Genomic DNA, 16,245 nt, shown 5'->3' on the forward strand with positions numbered 1-16,245 from the left:
TGATTATATATATACTATTCTTATCATAATTTCACAAATACAAATATATATTAATAACAATAAATTACATGCTTCAATCCGAATGAAACTACATTCTTAACATAACCAACATTGTTTATGCATAAGAATCATAGTTTTTCAACAAGACAAAACTCTTATTTGAATCGCTCCTTTAAAGCTTATTTTCATACCATCACAAAACTTTCATTTTAATTGATGTTGTAGTAGTGATATATTATCACTTTACCCTGCAGTACCTACAACATGAAACATAAAGAGGCAGAAGGATCTGCAAAGATAATCAGAGTTGTTCCTTAGTCTCTCGATAATATACAATCTGTCATGTGCTGCTTCACGAAGGCCAAACCAATACTCCCGGTACTCTGAAAGGATCCCATCTGCATCATATATTTATAACTCAATCTGTGGCCCCAAGATCCACAATCAATGGTGATCGAACTCTCAAATTTGAGTTACTACTATTCATGCCAGATGTTGCCTTCTAAAAAGATGAGCAAATTACAATAGTTGATTGAGACGTAAAACAGAAAAAGTGCAGATGTTTCCTCTTTCTCTGCCAATATATTGTCCTCTACGTCACAGTGGGTCGAATCATAGGGTTGCCCCTATACTTCGAATACATTTCCTCCTATACTTCTATGGTGGCACTATGGAACGTCATTTCTTAAATGGTCACATCGTTTGATTTGGCATTGATATTTCACCAGAAGCCATGTCAGCATTTGGTATTCGCTGCTTGGTACTTCCAATTGTCTACCCCTTTGGATATAACCGCAACCCCACAAAGTAGTCATGCTGCCAAGTAGTGAGTCTTCTCAGATATGTGTGGATGCTTGGAAGGAATCATGGCACCAGTATATATACGTTGCCTCAAAACCTCCTTCCTCAACCATAGCAATGGCTGGATGTCTAAAACACAGATTTAAGGTACAACTGTGATGAATCCTCAATCCGTCTAAATGCTTACAAAGTTGCAGATGATTTTGCCGATGTCACTACACGAGTAGTGTTTGATCAAAATAGACACACAGGAATGCATCATCGTTGTCATAGTCTAACTCCTTGGGAAGACTCCCATGCAATGAAGTGGACACCACACAGAAGCCTCACCTGCGAGCCTCCACCAAAGCTGAGGTCAAACCACGGATTGGTGATGGTTTGTGCAGAACAACAGAGGACTTACAGTTATCGCCTACATAGACTGTATCAACAATGAATGTTCCATCTCTTTTGAGGTAACTCTTTGATAGACATTTTGCTTTCCTTTTCAGGTAATGTTCCTCATCAAATAATTATCGCTCCTCCTTATAATAATCAAATTAGATTCTTTCATTGTATTCAGAAAAATAAGGAAACTAATCGCTGAAACATTTTAATACTGCAGATACCATCTTCATAAACAAATAATTGTAGACACGTTGCTAGGAATATATCTTTCTTATATGGTTGCTTCCGCCTTTTATTTATTTATTGGGATCGAGCAGTCCCTCCACAAACATTTACCAGATGTACATTTCAGATGCATGTCTTTAGGGGAATCCACAAAGAGAGGGAAATTGAATTTTCCTTTGAATCTCGTATACACAATATGTAGTAATCTCGATTCATGCAACTATATTTGTAGAGGTTATCGACTGCAACTCTGGACGGAGGGTGGGATCATAGCTTCAAAGATTTCTCATATCAAATTATTTCCTTTATTACTAACAGGCTTGGGAGTCACCTGCTCTGATACCATGTTGAGATTTACAGACTTATCTCATAAATATATTCTTATCTTAATGCCAGAAATAAGGAATATAGATAGATCAAAATGGTGAATGCTTGATGATAAACATAGTAATTAAAGAATTATATTTTCAGCAGACTGAGCAAGGTGACTGTGATCACAATTTATGTTTTCTGCAGACTAACCAAGGTGACTGCAATCCCAATTTGATTGAGCTAGAGTAATGCATGGTGACCTGAGACTTAATCGATCTCTGCAGAAGAATCAATTTCTGCAGAAAACAGTGAAGAATGATGTAATAATATGTTCAATGTCTTTGCAGAAATCTGAGAGCATAAGACGGGGAGCCATGTCCCTGATGGGAAGTGACTCCACCATGGAGTCACGTCCCATTGGGTACATGGCTCCTGGTGACAAACAAACAAATTCCTTAAACAAAAACCGTCAACCAAAACTCAGTCGAACATGTAATTTGGCGGTCAAACAAATGTTTAGTCAATCTGTGATATTGGATAGTATAAATATATGATATATAATATTTTAGTAATATTATATTAAAATATATATATATATTTTACTTTAATATATCATATATAAAAAATAATACTCTAATATATTGAAAACATTAAGATAATATATTACACAAATATATTTATCTTTCAATTATTATTTTATCCTGATTGAACTAACACGTCAGCACATTTATGTCAGGATATTTATTGACAGGAAACTGTCATCTCTTGTACACATATTTGCTTTGTCTGACCATCATTGATGGAGACATCAAGCTGAAATATCTATGTGCCCATAAAGAGGTAGTATGTGAGATGGCGTCTCTGGAATTTCCCTGGGGAGACATTTCAGAGGACTACGGAGGAGTGATACCTTCTATTGGACTTATCGCTCACGCCTTCGTGATCCTTTTTTATTGATTTGTTGATGCTCTCCAAACCTTTCAGAAATATTGTTCAATGAAAAGATCGGAAGTTTATGAAAGGGTGTTCAGGTGATTCGATAGAAATGTTCAGAAAAGAGTCACGTTGTGTGTATGTGGCGTTAGTTTCTTTGTGCTGAGAGACATCGAGTCATTTATGCCCCTTGACTTTCGTAACACTTTCTATTCATGAGGTGTCTTCAGACCTGTTTCTTTGTGTCTGTTTAGTGACATCTCTTCGTCTGTGTCAGCTTTTTGTTTCTCCTCCGACGGTTCTTTTCGAGTCTGTTGGTATGATTCGAGCAGGGAGTAAATCAAGTTGAGTATTCCAATAACTGGGTTGTTGTCATGACCCCCCTTGAAAGAGAATCCTACAAATTATAACTGAATAAAATTATATAATAATGTATTATATGAATAAAATATATCGATTATTCTCACAAGGAACATTATTAACAACTATATAGATAAATATATATAGTCCATTTACTCTATGTAATTATTTTGTACCATTTATAATATTATAAATTTATATTATTCCTAATATTAATCATTATTAGTGATATATATTAATAAATTATTATTATTATGTAATATACATTAATATATATGCCTAACCGATGGCATTTACATTATAAATACTTAAACATAATCCAATAAATAAACCTAACCAATAATTATATAATCAATATATATAATTATGCAATAAACTACATATAAATAAAACACAAACAAACACTAACTCAAATCATAAAATTGATAAACAAATATGTCATTACAGCCGACACTCGATGGAGGACTTTAAGGGACACGTCCACTTAAATAGGATAAGCGATATTAATGTGGAGTAAAAGGGGTGCAAGATCATCATAAAAATCACATTTGACCGAAACACATCAGACAAGGAGGTACGAACAGCGGTGCCAAATATTCCACTAGCAAGTAAAGACGTGGAACGAAGGCAGAGGAGGGAATCACATCACTGAATCTCATTTAGCGGAGCATATTGAAATAACGTATGAGCATCCAACTCAGATTTTACAAATGTCATTAATGGGAAGGCCACAGAACGCAATTTAAAATTGCAAATATTTGGAAGGCATCGGATGTAAGGGTGTATTGAAGACCTAGGAGCGGGTGAACAAGCCTTACGAGCACTTAGGAAGTGTGAAGTTTGGGGTACACTGACATCCATTGACCTAGAAACCGTGGATGTGTCATAAGTGCCACTAACATTGGAATTGGTAAAGCAAGCAAGTAGAGCATTATACCTTTGCATACTGGTGCTAAGGAAACCAAACGAATTAATATAAGTATATATGGAATGAACATTAGATAAAAGGGTCATTGTTATAAAAGGATATTAATAATAAGTGGTGAGCTTAATTTACTTAAGGTAGAAGGGGCATAAAGCTATAATAAAGAATAGTACAAACTAATATACAATTAAGAAAAATTCTTAATTACATATATTATATATGAAGTTATCATTTCCTATATGTGTATAGATTATCAAGAATTTGGAAACCCTTAAGAATAAATACTAATCCTATATAATCCAAGAATAGAACATATATTTGAAGTTATTTATAAGATCTTAAATTGGAAACTAAGAGCAACTTGAAGACAGTCGAAAGGGGACATTACATGGAGTTTGCATTTTTGCATGGATGTATGGGGAGCACTATGAAAAAGGCCAGAGTAGAGTGTGTAGAGGCTTTGTCCAGGGAAAATGAAAAGTCCATTATAGACGGCAGAATATTTCCATGGCCTATCAAAATTATCCTGAGCTTTAAGCCTAGGATATGGTTATAGAAGAAGAACTTCCTCCAAAGGCCTTGCATACATCTTGAAGTATCAATCCACAGCCATCAGGTAGAATCTTCAGCCCATATGGTGCTTGGTGCCAGCTCTTGAGTGGGAATTTTCAAAGGCTTTTGGTTTTCATTGGCTTTCGATCAAGTACATTGGGGAGTTGGTGTTGCAATTGCAAGCAAGGTCTTTCACCTCTCTCACAATTATGGATTATCGAGTACCTTGAAAGAGGATGCCAGCCTAGGATTAACATAGGATTCAAACTGGAATGTATGAACCTAGTGCTGCTGGTGACATATAAGTATTGATTGTTATGTTTTTTACTTTATTCTCTCATCAATTGTTAAGTCTAGAATTATTATGCTCATCGTGTTTGGGATTTGATGAATTTGATATGTAAGCAGTGTTTTTAGATTGGCTATTGCCACTGCTGAAGTTCAAGGGAATCGCCGCTAGTATCATAGGACACATCAAGATAAAATGATATGATGCTAGTTACAGTCTTGGACTGATTTGATATCTTCATAAAAGTGTGAAGATCATGTACAGGTGGATTCTTTGTTGAGAGGGTATTTCAATCATTGTATGCATGCTGAGTTATACTATGTGTGTATTGGAATGATGGACTATATGCTGGCTTCATCATTAGGGGCTATGGTAAGTTTTTTGAGATAATATTATTGCAAGATGTTGATGATCGGTTGAATGAACAATCATTCATACGAAGTTTTAATTTTCAGTGCCGTCAATCAAAATTCAATCATGTGTATACTACCTTGAATTTATGCAAAAGTTTGTGATTAGACTGGTAGGTTATTCTGGAAGATGCCAAAACTCATTTTCATTTATGGGTGCAATGGGATAGTGAGATTTTGCAACTATTTTTTGCAGTCTTGATACTAAATTGATGGCACTTTATTAAAAGGGGAAGATCATATTTAGAGAGAGAGACTATTCAGCTTCAGAGGGAGATAGTGAGACAGTGGGAGATGTCCAACCCTTTGCAAGTTTATGCAATAGTCAGCCATCTTATTGTGGTGATTAAAGTTGTCCCTGCTGAGAGGGAGTCTTTGTCATTAAAGAGGGAGTCTTTGTCATTAAAGTTGTCCCTGCTAAGAGGGAGTCTTTGTTAAGAGAAAATCTCAGTTAATTAATGCATTCTTCTCTAGGAGAAGTTTGAGATGAAAGCCCTTGTTCGATCCTCTCCGAGTAGGTCGGTGGACCACCCTATGTGAGTAGGCATGGCAGAAATGCATTCTTCTCTGGGGAAGTCTGAGGTGAAAGCTCTAGTTCCACCCTCTGCGAGTAGGCATGGTGGATAGGTATCCTTCTCCCGAAGAAGCTTTGAGATAAAAGCCCTCTTTCTACCACGTATGAGTAGGTATGATGGATCACCCTCTACAAGTAGGCATGATGAAAGTCATGCGTGTGACTACATGACTCTTATTTTATGTGCTTATGAAGTAATTGTGGTGAATTATGTTATGCTAAGATAACATATGTTATGTTATGAGAGTATATCATTGACATCTTTGGTTGCAGCTATGTGTACCTGCCTCATTAAAAATCTATCTCTTGCTAAGAGAAAGTTTTAAAGTTTGTAGCTGTGATAGAGATCTTCATCTCTGCTCTTATAAAATGGAAATGTGTTTGTTATGACCATTATGGCCACCTTTAGCTGAAAGAGACATTTGTGAGAATATTTATGTTAATATTATATAAAAAGACATATCTCATACATCATGCAAAGAAGCATACGTATGGAAATGTGAAGTGTTAATGTGTAGAAGTATGAAGGGTCTTATTTTTGGGACTCAAATAGACCTTCGTGTGAAAGATGAAGAGTCTTATGATATCTATTTATGTTATTGCTTGGCATATTGTAAATCAATGAAGTGAAAGCCTTGTACTATGAACATTTCCTAATCAATAAAAGAAATATTTTGCTAGTTTGGCTGGGTTTTTCCCTTCAAGTGGAAGGATTTTTCCCAAGATAAATGTTTTGTGTCCTTTGCGTATTGTTTATGCTCTGTTATTGCTGTTTATCTATATTTCTGGATCAAAATTTTAACAAAGATTAGCATCATTTGGAAGCCTTTCCCTTAAAATATAGGGGAAATATATCAACAGGCATGCTATTAAACAAAGGTTGAACATTTTTCTAAATAGAAAATTGTGGAAAAAATTTACATACATATCTTCAAAAACATGACGTTAGCCAAATAGCCAAATGGATTCCCTGAATTGGAAAATTTATGGGTCTCGGATTCTCTCATATAACTGCCACATTCAGCAAGAATTGCACAATAGCTTTATTAGTTGTATCGGATACTTTCTTCCACTCTTGAAAATCAAAGGAATTTTAAGACACGAAACTATGCACCCCTAGATTCAATCAAAAAAACTGGGAAAACAAGTGTGCACAGTGGATAATTCCTCCATATTGAATGCTTTCTTCATAAGCAGTTCCTAAATAGCTTAGAAATAAGTCTAAAGCTACAATTTTCTATGACTTAATAGTGAAAACACTATAAGAGCCTAAAGTTAGTCTAATATCTCAAATATATGATTGTGCAGATTCATTCTAAACAGCTGGGTATGAGTCCACACCATCCCTACACCTGTTACTTGAGTGAATTTGATGAATGTTCAGAAGAATCGGAAGCATAAAATTATGTACTTCTACAGACTCAATGTATGATATATAAATGGTAAAGAAGATTTAAGAACCCAAAAAGTAGTTTCAATAAAATGAGAAAGATAGAATGTTGAATATGCAATTGATGATTTAAAGTTTGCATTTGAATATAACAATGCATTAGACTCCCCCGTCAATAAAAAAAGAGAAAAAAAAAATAGCAATAGAGAGAATTCCAAAATTTGATCTATAACTCCCTTGTGTAGTACACTACTTGTGCAAAGTTTTCTCCTTATACTACTCCCTCTTTGACAACAATGACAAATGTGTGCAAAACTTTCAAAAATACAAAAATGTATGACCGGTATACACTTATAGCCTTTTGAACACTTAATCAAAGTGGAACTTCAACACCCACAAATCAGTTTGCCATGATATCCTCAATTTTTCAATCAAACTAACTACATATCTAATACGCTAATTCCTCTAAGGCATCCATGGTGCTCATATCATGGAAGGGCTAAGACCACCTCTGCTTCCTTAACTCCCTTTTGCAAAATGTCAAGTTTAGGAATTAGTTGACTTTGTAGATCCATCAAACTACTGACCCTCTTCTCATTTTCACTACAGTAAGTTTTAAGCTTGTGATTGACAATATTTACAAATGCTCCAAAACTTGTAGTTGATTGCTTGATAGGATCAAAGTCCGCAATTATCAACCTAAGCTCTTGTTGAGCTTCGCACCTCTTCCTATCTAAATCTTTAACAAAATTTGCATAATCTGAAATAGAAGTATCTTATCGACTGCTTTTAATGCTTCTCTCAAATGATTGACTCCAACAGTCAATGCTCCCTGATGCAAGACAATCCTCTATGTCCAATTTGTCATGTCTTCTTTTCATACCCTCTCTCCACACTTCGTATGGAAGCTTCCTCAAGACTCTACATTTGCTCTCCAGTAGCAGACACTAATTAACCTAATTGCTCAATATGTGTGGCCTTTTTCATCAAATTTTGCATCTTGCACCAAATTGATAATATGTCTATGGTCGATTCAACGATTTGTTCCGCCTTCTTTTGATCTCTTTTGGCTTTAGATTTGATTGTCATAGCTACATTCATCATCTCTTTAGGACTCATTGAACTTGGATCAATTATCCCTCTAATAACCGATAAGTTATTTTCATCATCAACAGTAATTTTTTTCAATGTAGACAAGGTTTTGAGAACATCTTCTTTTTTTCCCATGCCTCCAATATCTTTCTCTACTTCTTATGGCTTCTCCTTTGCTCCTTCAGTTTGTACATTCTCAGTTTATGCTTGATCAACTTTGTTTTCATCATTATTGGTAGCATCTTTCTCTATTTCTTGCATCTACTCCCTAGTAGGAGTATTGATAGTGGCATCCTCAATCATTAAGTCCTCCATGACTTGGTCTATTCCTGCCATGTCTAGTACTTCCATTGGTTGTTTAGTGGCACTATGAATAGAGATTCCATCAAAAGTTACCTTGGCATTGCCTATCTTTTGTCCCTAATTTGTATGTGTAATCTTCGGTTAATTTTCTTCTTCCTTCTCTATTTTATCATTAATTTCTCGAACCTCTTCTTCTTCCTTCTCATCTAACAAAATTCCTTCATATTTCTGAGTCTCCTTCTGGCCTAACTGTGTCTCTCTACAGAGTAATTTGGTCAAACTCTTCTTGATCTTAAAGTATCATCTTGTTTGGCCAAGAATCTCCTTGATCTCCTTAGGTGATGACTCTGATTGGAGTTGCTTCAAGACATACTCTATCAACTCTTTATCCTGCCTCAAAGCAATCTTCCATCTAGCATCTAATGTGTTGTACATAGAGGTAGCTATCTAACCTTGCAACTCTACCAATGCTTTACTTGGGTTGTTCATTCTAAATACTATTGCACATTCAATCCTCTTTTACTCATCTTCCTTAAAACTATCATAGTAACTCTTAACATTAGCCATTATTCTCCATTCCTCTACTTTATCGACAATTTTATCAATAGGGTGACAACTACTTATGTCTGAATAGTCTTCTTAGAGGGGGCAATAACTACCTCGGACTTCTTTTCACTTGCTCTCATCTCCTGGTGTCCTTCATTGGACTTTATTCCTTCCCCTTCACTAGGTTCATCTGATTTCTTTCTTTGGGCCTTTTAAGACTAAGATTCAAGGAATACCTTTTACAATTTCAAGCTTAAGATTCAAGGAATACCTTTTAAGACTGTAAAACTAGGGTTTCTTTAAGAGCACTTGAACATAGCACTCAACCTTGTATTAAATCGCCAATTAATCTTTCATTTGGTAGCTTAAATGACTTCAATAGCTCAGATAATCACTTTTGTCACTTTTGTGCTTGCTCTCTAAATGCGTGAGTGACAAATGAAGTCAAAATCGCCTTTTATCAATCGTTGCACATCACCATTAAATGCATCATCAATGGAGCAAAACAACCACCATTTCACTAAAAGAATCTTATTCTTGGAGGGCAAATCATCTCATCATGCAACCAAACTTCATACCAAATCTCATCACATCATCATGCATCTAATTATGTAGATAAAACTTACTACACATGCATCTAGGGGACTCATAAATGCATTTGCCAATGAATGCTCCCCCTAAGTTAATGCAAGCTTAGTTAGCAGATGAATTTTCTACACCTAATGGAGATGCAGACCCTCGACAACTCATTCTCATCCTTCTTGATCCATACCTCGCTCATTTGATTCTGTCTCCTCAACCATAGCAATTTTCTTTCCCTTCTGGTCTTTTCCTAAGTCACTAGTAGCTTTTCATTATTCTTTATCGTGCATAACCTTACTATATGTCCAATCTTGTGACAATGAAAACATGACATCCCAGCAAACCTCCAAGGTCTAGCATTACCTCTATTGATCCTCAATCTCAAAGTCCTGCATTACCTCTGTCGATCCTCAATCCATAGTTGTCGCAATGTGAGCATGTAGCATTCCACCTATGCCCATTTTGATAAGGACCCTTTTCACTTACAAAGGTCCTTTGATTGATCAATCTTGTCCTGCACTCATTAGCTTTATGACCAAACTTCTTGTAATTATTGCAATGACCATTAAACACATTTAGCCTATTTCTACAAACTCTAGTAGTATGAACTGTTGAACATTTAGGAGTATTGCACCTATTCCTACAAGTAATTGCAATATGTCCTACCTAATGGCAGTCAAAGCAAACAGATTTCTAGGCTTTCTTACCGAGACTTTTTTGGTTCACCTTGGGTGGAGACTTGCCATCTTGTTTGGGCTTCTTGGATCTAGATGATTCACCAACTTCAAATCTGGTATAGCCAAGACCATGAGTCTCACCATGCATCCTTTGGTTCCTAAGTTGCTTATCCATCTTTGCAAAACTTTCATTAAATCTCTTTAGCAACTTGTTTGTTGCATCTAGTTCATTCTGCAATCTTTCATTCTCTCTACCCAAACTTTCAATCCTCATCATCAGATTGTTGAGCACCTCTTAGATCTTGCATTTCCTCATTAGTCTCATGAAGATGTGCATGCAAGGTGCCAACTTCCTATTAGATTTGAAGAGCTCATCAAATTTTGCTTGTAGGGCATCTTCTACAACCTTTCTTGCTTCCTTACCAACTTTCCTAGCTTTCATTTCCTAGCCCATCTTGATGAGCAAAGCTTCTAACTCCCTCTTTGTATTCTTTTTGGCCTTGTGCAATCGTTCATTCTATTGAGACAAGGCTTCTAGGGCTTCAACTTCCTTGGATTCATTGTTACTTACATGCCTCCAATTGATCACATAGGCTTTTCCTCTTTCCTCTTGAATGTTTTAGTTGATCCTTCAACCTCTCAATTGCATGTTCAACCTCTGCAAGTTGATCTTCAAGACTTCATGTCTCCTTCAAGGACCTTCCCCAAGTTGTTAGGCTTCTTCAAGTATTTTTCATGTGGAAACCATTGGTCAAAGGGGGAAACTACAGTGGGAATTAGTACCCGCAACTCAATATTGCAGTAATAAGTTGCCCTATTAGGAGCATTACATCCACCCAATTAAGAGTATTTAGCCCTGTTAGGAACTTACAATGAAAATATGTTATGATATACCCTGTGAAGGGATTTAGAACTCTTTTTATGAGTCACTTTGTTAGAAGATTTGATCTTCAGACCTGTTAGGATACTACTCACCCTGTTAGAGGATTTAACTTGTCAACCTACTAAATCAAGATGATCTGATTGTTGCATTCAATGCATGACAGATTCAATAAGCTATTGACCAGTCCTCTGCTCTTGATTGCTTTTAGCACACTATACTACTGCCACAATATCAAATATTCCACCAAATGTCATTGCACATTGAATTTTCAATACCTTTTATTTGTTCTTAACGCGGTGGAAAAACCCAAAACATATTACCCTTAGTCGGTCCCAAAAGCAATTCAAACTCCATAAGCGAGTGCTATAACCTTGAATTTTGTGCCTTGATATCAGCCTAATCACAACAAATCACTTTGACTTTTCAACTAACAACATAATCTTTACTAGATTATTGGATCTAAAGAAGTATATTGTCTGTTATTTGTTCTTCATACTGTGACCTATAGACTTCATCAAATGTTCACTTCGAATGAATCTTCGTTTGATATTTCTTCAGAAATTGAGACATATACCTCTAATAAACACATCCTATCAACCAAACACAATAATTCGTCAATCGTATTACCATGCATACAATTTACTACATTTAACCATGTTTTACCCAATACACTATACTCTTCACAATTTTGTCTATTTGATCAATCTGGCCATCAATATAGTCAATCTATGACCTATAGATCATTTTGTTGCCAGTAATGAAAATATTAGTATGATGATCCAACCAATCTGACACTTTAATCATCTCAATCATCATCATCATGCCAACATCGAATGGCCTAGACCTTTGGATGGTTTTTGGAAATTGAACTTGATGTGGCATCTTGGCTCAGCCCAGTTTTCGCTACAGCTGATACAGTTCTTCAAGACTCTTTAGGAGCTTTTGCACATAGGGGTTATTTTTTCTTTCTCAGAGTGCATTCTAATTATGAAGTGGAATAGTTTGAACTTGTAAAGTGTTAAAGGTTTATACTTGGTAGGCTTTGTGGGATGGAAAAGACCATAGTAACATGGAGACGTGTCCCCCCCTTTTTGCCCCACGTCCCAGAGACTTGGACGCACCGGGGACTTGGGGACTTCGTCCCCCCGTCCCCAGTGGCACCACCAAATTCTGCCACCTCCACTGAAGATGGGGGACATTCCAATGTTGACGATTGGCTGATTTGACTTATTATGTTCAATGTTCCAATTCCATCCAATGTTCAAGTATTTACTCTTTTACATCTTTATATCTTATATTGCAATAAATCTTTTCATAACTAGCATTTAAAGTACCATATGTATATATATACACACACACCCTCCTCTCCCCTGCCACCGTCCCCACCGTCCCCAAATTAAGTCCCCTCTGTCCCCCCGTCCCCCCGTCCCCTAGGGTGGTGTAACTATAGAAAAGACTGGTTGTGAGCAGTGATTCCAAGATTATTATCTTGGGCTTATTAATGAAGTCGTGTCCAACTTTGAGAGGTAACAGTTTCCAAAAAGAAGCACTTGTCTCATTTATGCCCTCTGCAGATATCTTTTTCACATGCCGATATAGATAAATTAACAGCCGATTCTTAGCCATTGAAGTAATTGATTTGTCCCATTTTATAGTTATTCAAGTGATTAGTGGTTTGGAAGGTTTGTTTTGAAATGAGGGGATACAGTAATGTTGTCTTTGTTCTTATGTTCTGGTCATTAAAGGTGGCTTGTGATTGGGCCTCACCCGTGTTTGCCTAACTTTCCTTGCACTCTTCTATTTTTTTTAAGTGGGCATTCTTTGGCGATTTTATTTTTGGCAATAGCCTGAGTAGGCTCCGGTTGCAATGAACTGGATGCTTCCTGCATGTGACACTCAGGGCCTCTTACTTCTTTAGCTTGTGGAGACCAGTTTTATCTGTTCTGTGTGGTGTTTCACTGTGGACTGTCTCTGGATCTTCTAAAGTGTTGGAGTGTAGTGCAGTGTCTGGTTTGTGTTACATTTAGCAAGGGTTCAAAAATGGCTAGAAATACCAATTTTTAGGAGGCCAGCTTCGACTACAAGATGACAGTAATTTTTTATTGTTCTGTGGCTGGATCTATTTCATTGACCACATAGAACTAGCCCAGTAAGGCGAGGATGATACGGTGTTAATTGTTTGCAAGGTTAAGTCCGTTATGAGTTTCAGCTTGGCTTGAAGGCAAAAGTCCCCAACCCAATTGTTAAGAGCTAGGCGCAACATTTGGCCCAAGAGAGCAGAGCATATGGGTTTCTAGAAAATGAGGCAGGACGTCAGCACTGCTAGGAGCTATCTGGCTGCCACAGTGGCTTCCTAAGTCACAAGGATTGAATTCAAGTTTAGCAATCAAAAAATTCAAGAGCAAACATTTGGGGAAAAAAATGTCTGCATTACTATTTCCTTATATAAATTTATCTATTTCTAATTATAAGAAATAGATCACCAAAGTTGTCAAAATAGTTTAACAATGCTAAAAAAAATTTAAGAAAACAACTAAATAATATTTTTTTTTAAATAATATTATATTAAATATCATAAAATTCGGATGCAGTTTGGGGAGAGTAAAAATTCACCAAAATGTCGAATCTCGTGAATGAAGTTCAACAAAAATAATGACTTGAGTGGCTTCCTTTCCTGAGGTTAAAGCTCTGAAATAGGTGCTTAGGATACATACATAATGGGCTTAAGGAGGTAAGAAAAAATTGCTGCTGATATTAATCTGGCAGTAAAATATTTGCTCCTCTCACACAGAAATAGTATTTAGAAGCGTCTAGTGTTTAGCTCCCCTGCTCTCAAGCTGGGCTTCCAAAAACAAGGAAAGGATACAACTGCAGCTTTCCTGGTTTACTGATTAAAATTTAAAACGGTTACAGCAGTAAAGAAAAAATTAAGGTATATTTCTCACGATAAAGATAGCGGACACAGTCCTGGCTGGGGGACGCTAAAGATTGTTTGTTCCACTTTTGTTGCGTATTGTTCGATGATGGCCTTATTTTTTAACTCGTTTTAACCCTCGAGCATTTACAAGTAGATTTAAGCTGTTATTTTACCTTGTACATGGCTCACGGCTTGTTTGTTTGTAAAACTCTTTCTTGCTGTGTTATGCAAGGATGAGGACCCCATCCAAAACCCTCGTTTAATTGTAGACAAAAGGTTGCATCCAACCATTAAATACCATCTGGGGAAAATTTGAATGGAAAAAGATTGGCATTGTTATGCTACTCTTTTCAGGTGGCTGAGGACTCCCATTTTAACTTACTTCTCTGGGATATTATAGTATTTGACAAGCTTTTGGTTTATTCCTTATCAGCTATATTGTCATAAAAAGCAAGAATTTCCAAATTACACCATCGTAGGGTCAACTGAATTAAGTCATCGTGGTTGGGAGTTTGTTTGAATTGTAGAATCTTGTTTTTTGTCATGCCAAGTGCTTCCCAACTGTAAAAATAGTAAATGAGCATTATTCAGTTTGTCGATCAATGACTCTTCCATCGACTCGCATAGAGCGACCCAAAACAAGAACAAAAACAAGAGAAGAACAAGAACAATATCAAAAGGAAGGAGAAGCATGTACGTCGAATAAAAATTCAAAATACGAACTCAACGTTTAAACGAAGAAATAAGAAATTGAAAATGTGGAAACATGCGAGCTACATTTTTTTGAGGGAGGAGACAGAGTGACAATGGTAGATAGGGCAAATGGGAAAAACCTGGAGTTTGGCTTCCAATTTAACGAAGAGATCGTGTCTCTTGGCTGTGGCCGTCTCCACACTGCTCCGCAAACTCCATATGCGGACCGCTTCCTCCACATAAACATCCCATTCAATCACCTCGACTTTAACATTAATGTCATTTTCCCTTTCCCATTCCCTCTCCATCAAGCCCGACCTTCATTTCTTCATTAGCCCTGCAGATCAAGGATCCGCCGTCTCCTCCAGCCCCCCTCCCCGCCTCCACCTCTTTGTTTTCTGTTGATTATTCAAAATGCCGAATTCCCAAAGTTGGCCTTGTGCCTGCCACGCCAACGCAGGTACTGTTATGTAGAGGCAGGCAAAATAGCGTGTTTGAAGAGCCGTTTGGTGAGAATGACTGGTTCACATAGCTGTCCACAGGAATCAAATGCTTGTGTTAAAAAGAATACACTTTACATCTCCAAAATAATTTAGATATATATCTAGTCAAGATTTAGATACAAATTCACCAAGTCACTGAAGAAGTATGGGATGTCGATATACTTTTCTTTTTTAATAAATGAAGTTTTCCTATATATATATATATAAGATTAAAGATTAAAGTATATTATTTATTTTCAAAAAGTAAGGAATATAGAAATACCTTTTATAAGTTAAATAAACAAGTAAAGTTCGAAGAACAAAATATAAACAAGAGATGCAGTGTGTCATAGTTCCTGTCAATAGTTATATAAGTATAATATAGATCAATAGAAGGAAATGGAAATAAAGGGTATGAAACATTGAAATAAAGAATGAGAGGAGAAATGAAAATTGACAATTGGAGAGATGAGTATGAAAATGGTAAATATAGAATGAAAGGGGATAAGGAGAGCAAGTTTTGGATAAGATAAACAGGTTTTAAGAGATCCTGAAACCCATAAGTTTTACAAAAACAAAGTTGATAATAAGCAAAAGAAGCCCAGCCAAAACAAAGGTCCAACAACTGAAATAAAAACTCGAAGGCCTAGCCCAAAACAAAGGCCCATAGAAAGGCCAGAAAACAAACAAACTAAAACAGACAACAGAAAGCCTGTCCAAAAGCCAAAAGCCAGGAAGACGAAAAGACAAAAAACAAGAAAACTAGTCTAGTTATCTTCTCCATTTCCTGCATAGTTTGAGCTACCTCGACTATCTTTTGTTGCTCCTTTGCCATTTGATCCTAGATCTTCTCCATGCCCTCATCCATACTGGTGAACATACTGATTGTGGCCTTGTCATCATCCGGCCTGG

General features: G+C 36.5%; 1 protein-coding gene across 5 annotated transcripts in view; it reads right to left on the reverse strand.

Moving 5' to 3' along the window:
* Positions 1 to 15,307, reverse strand: part of LOC149543011 (UV radiation resistance-associated protein) — an 81,095-nt gene extending 65,788 nt beyond the window's left edge. For all 5 annotated transcript variants that reach the window (XM_089797943.1, XM_089797941.1, XM_089797942.1 and 2 more), the window contains exon 1: positions 14,992 to 15,307. In XM_089797943.1, coding sequence (XP_089654069.1) covers positions 14,992 to 15,159 — 168 coding nt within the window. In that variant the 5' untranslated portion in view covers positions 15,160 to 15,307. The remainder of the gene's footprint in view (positions 1 to 14,991) is intronic.
* Between the last annotated feature and the right edge of the window lie 938 nt (positions 15,308 to 16,245).

The sequence above is a fragment of the Cupressus sempervirens genome, chromosome 8 (genome assembly GCF_028749045.1).
Source record: "Cupressus sempervirens isolate cs-2001-9-10 chromosome 8, ASM2874904v1, whole genome shotgun sequence".
NCBI classification, from domain to species: domain Eukaryota; kingdom Viridiplantae; phylum Streptophyta; class Pinopsida; order Cupressales; family Cupressaceae; genus Cupressus; species Cupressus sempervirens.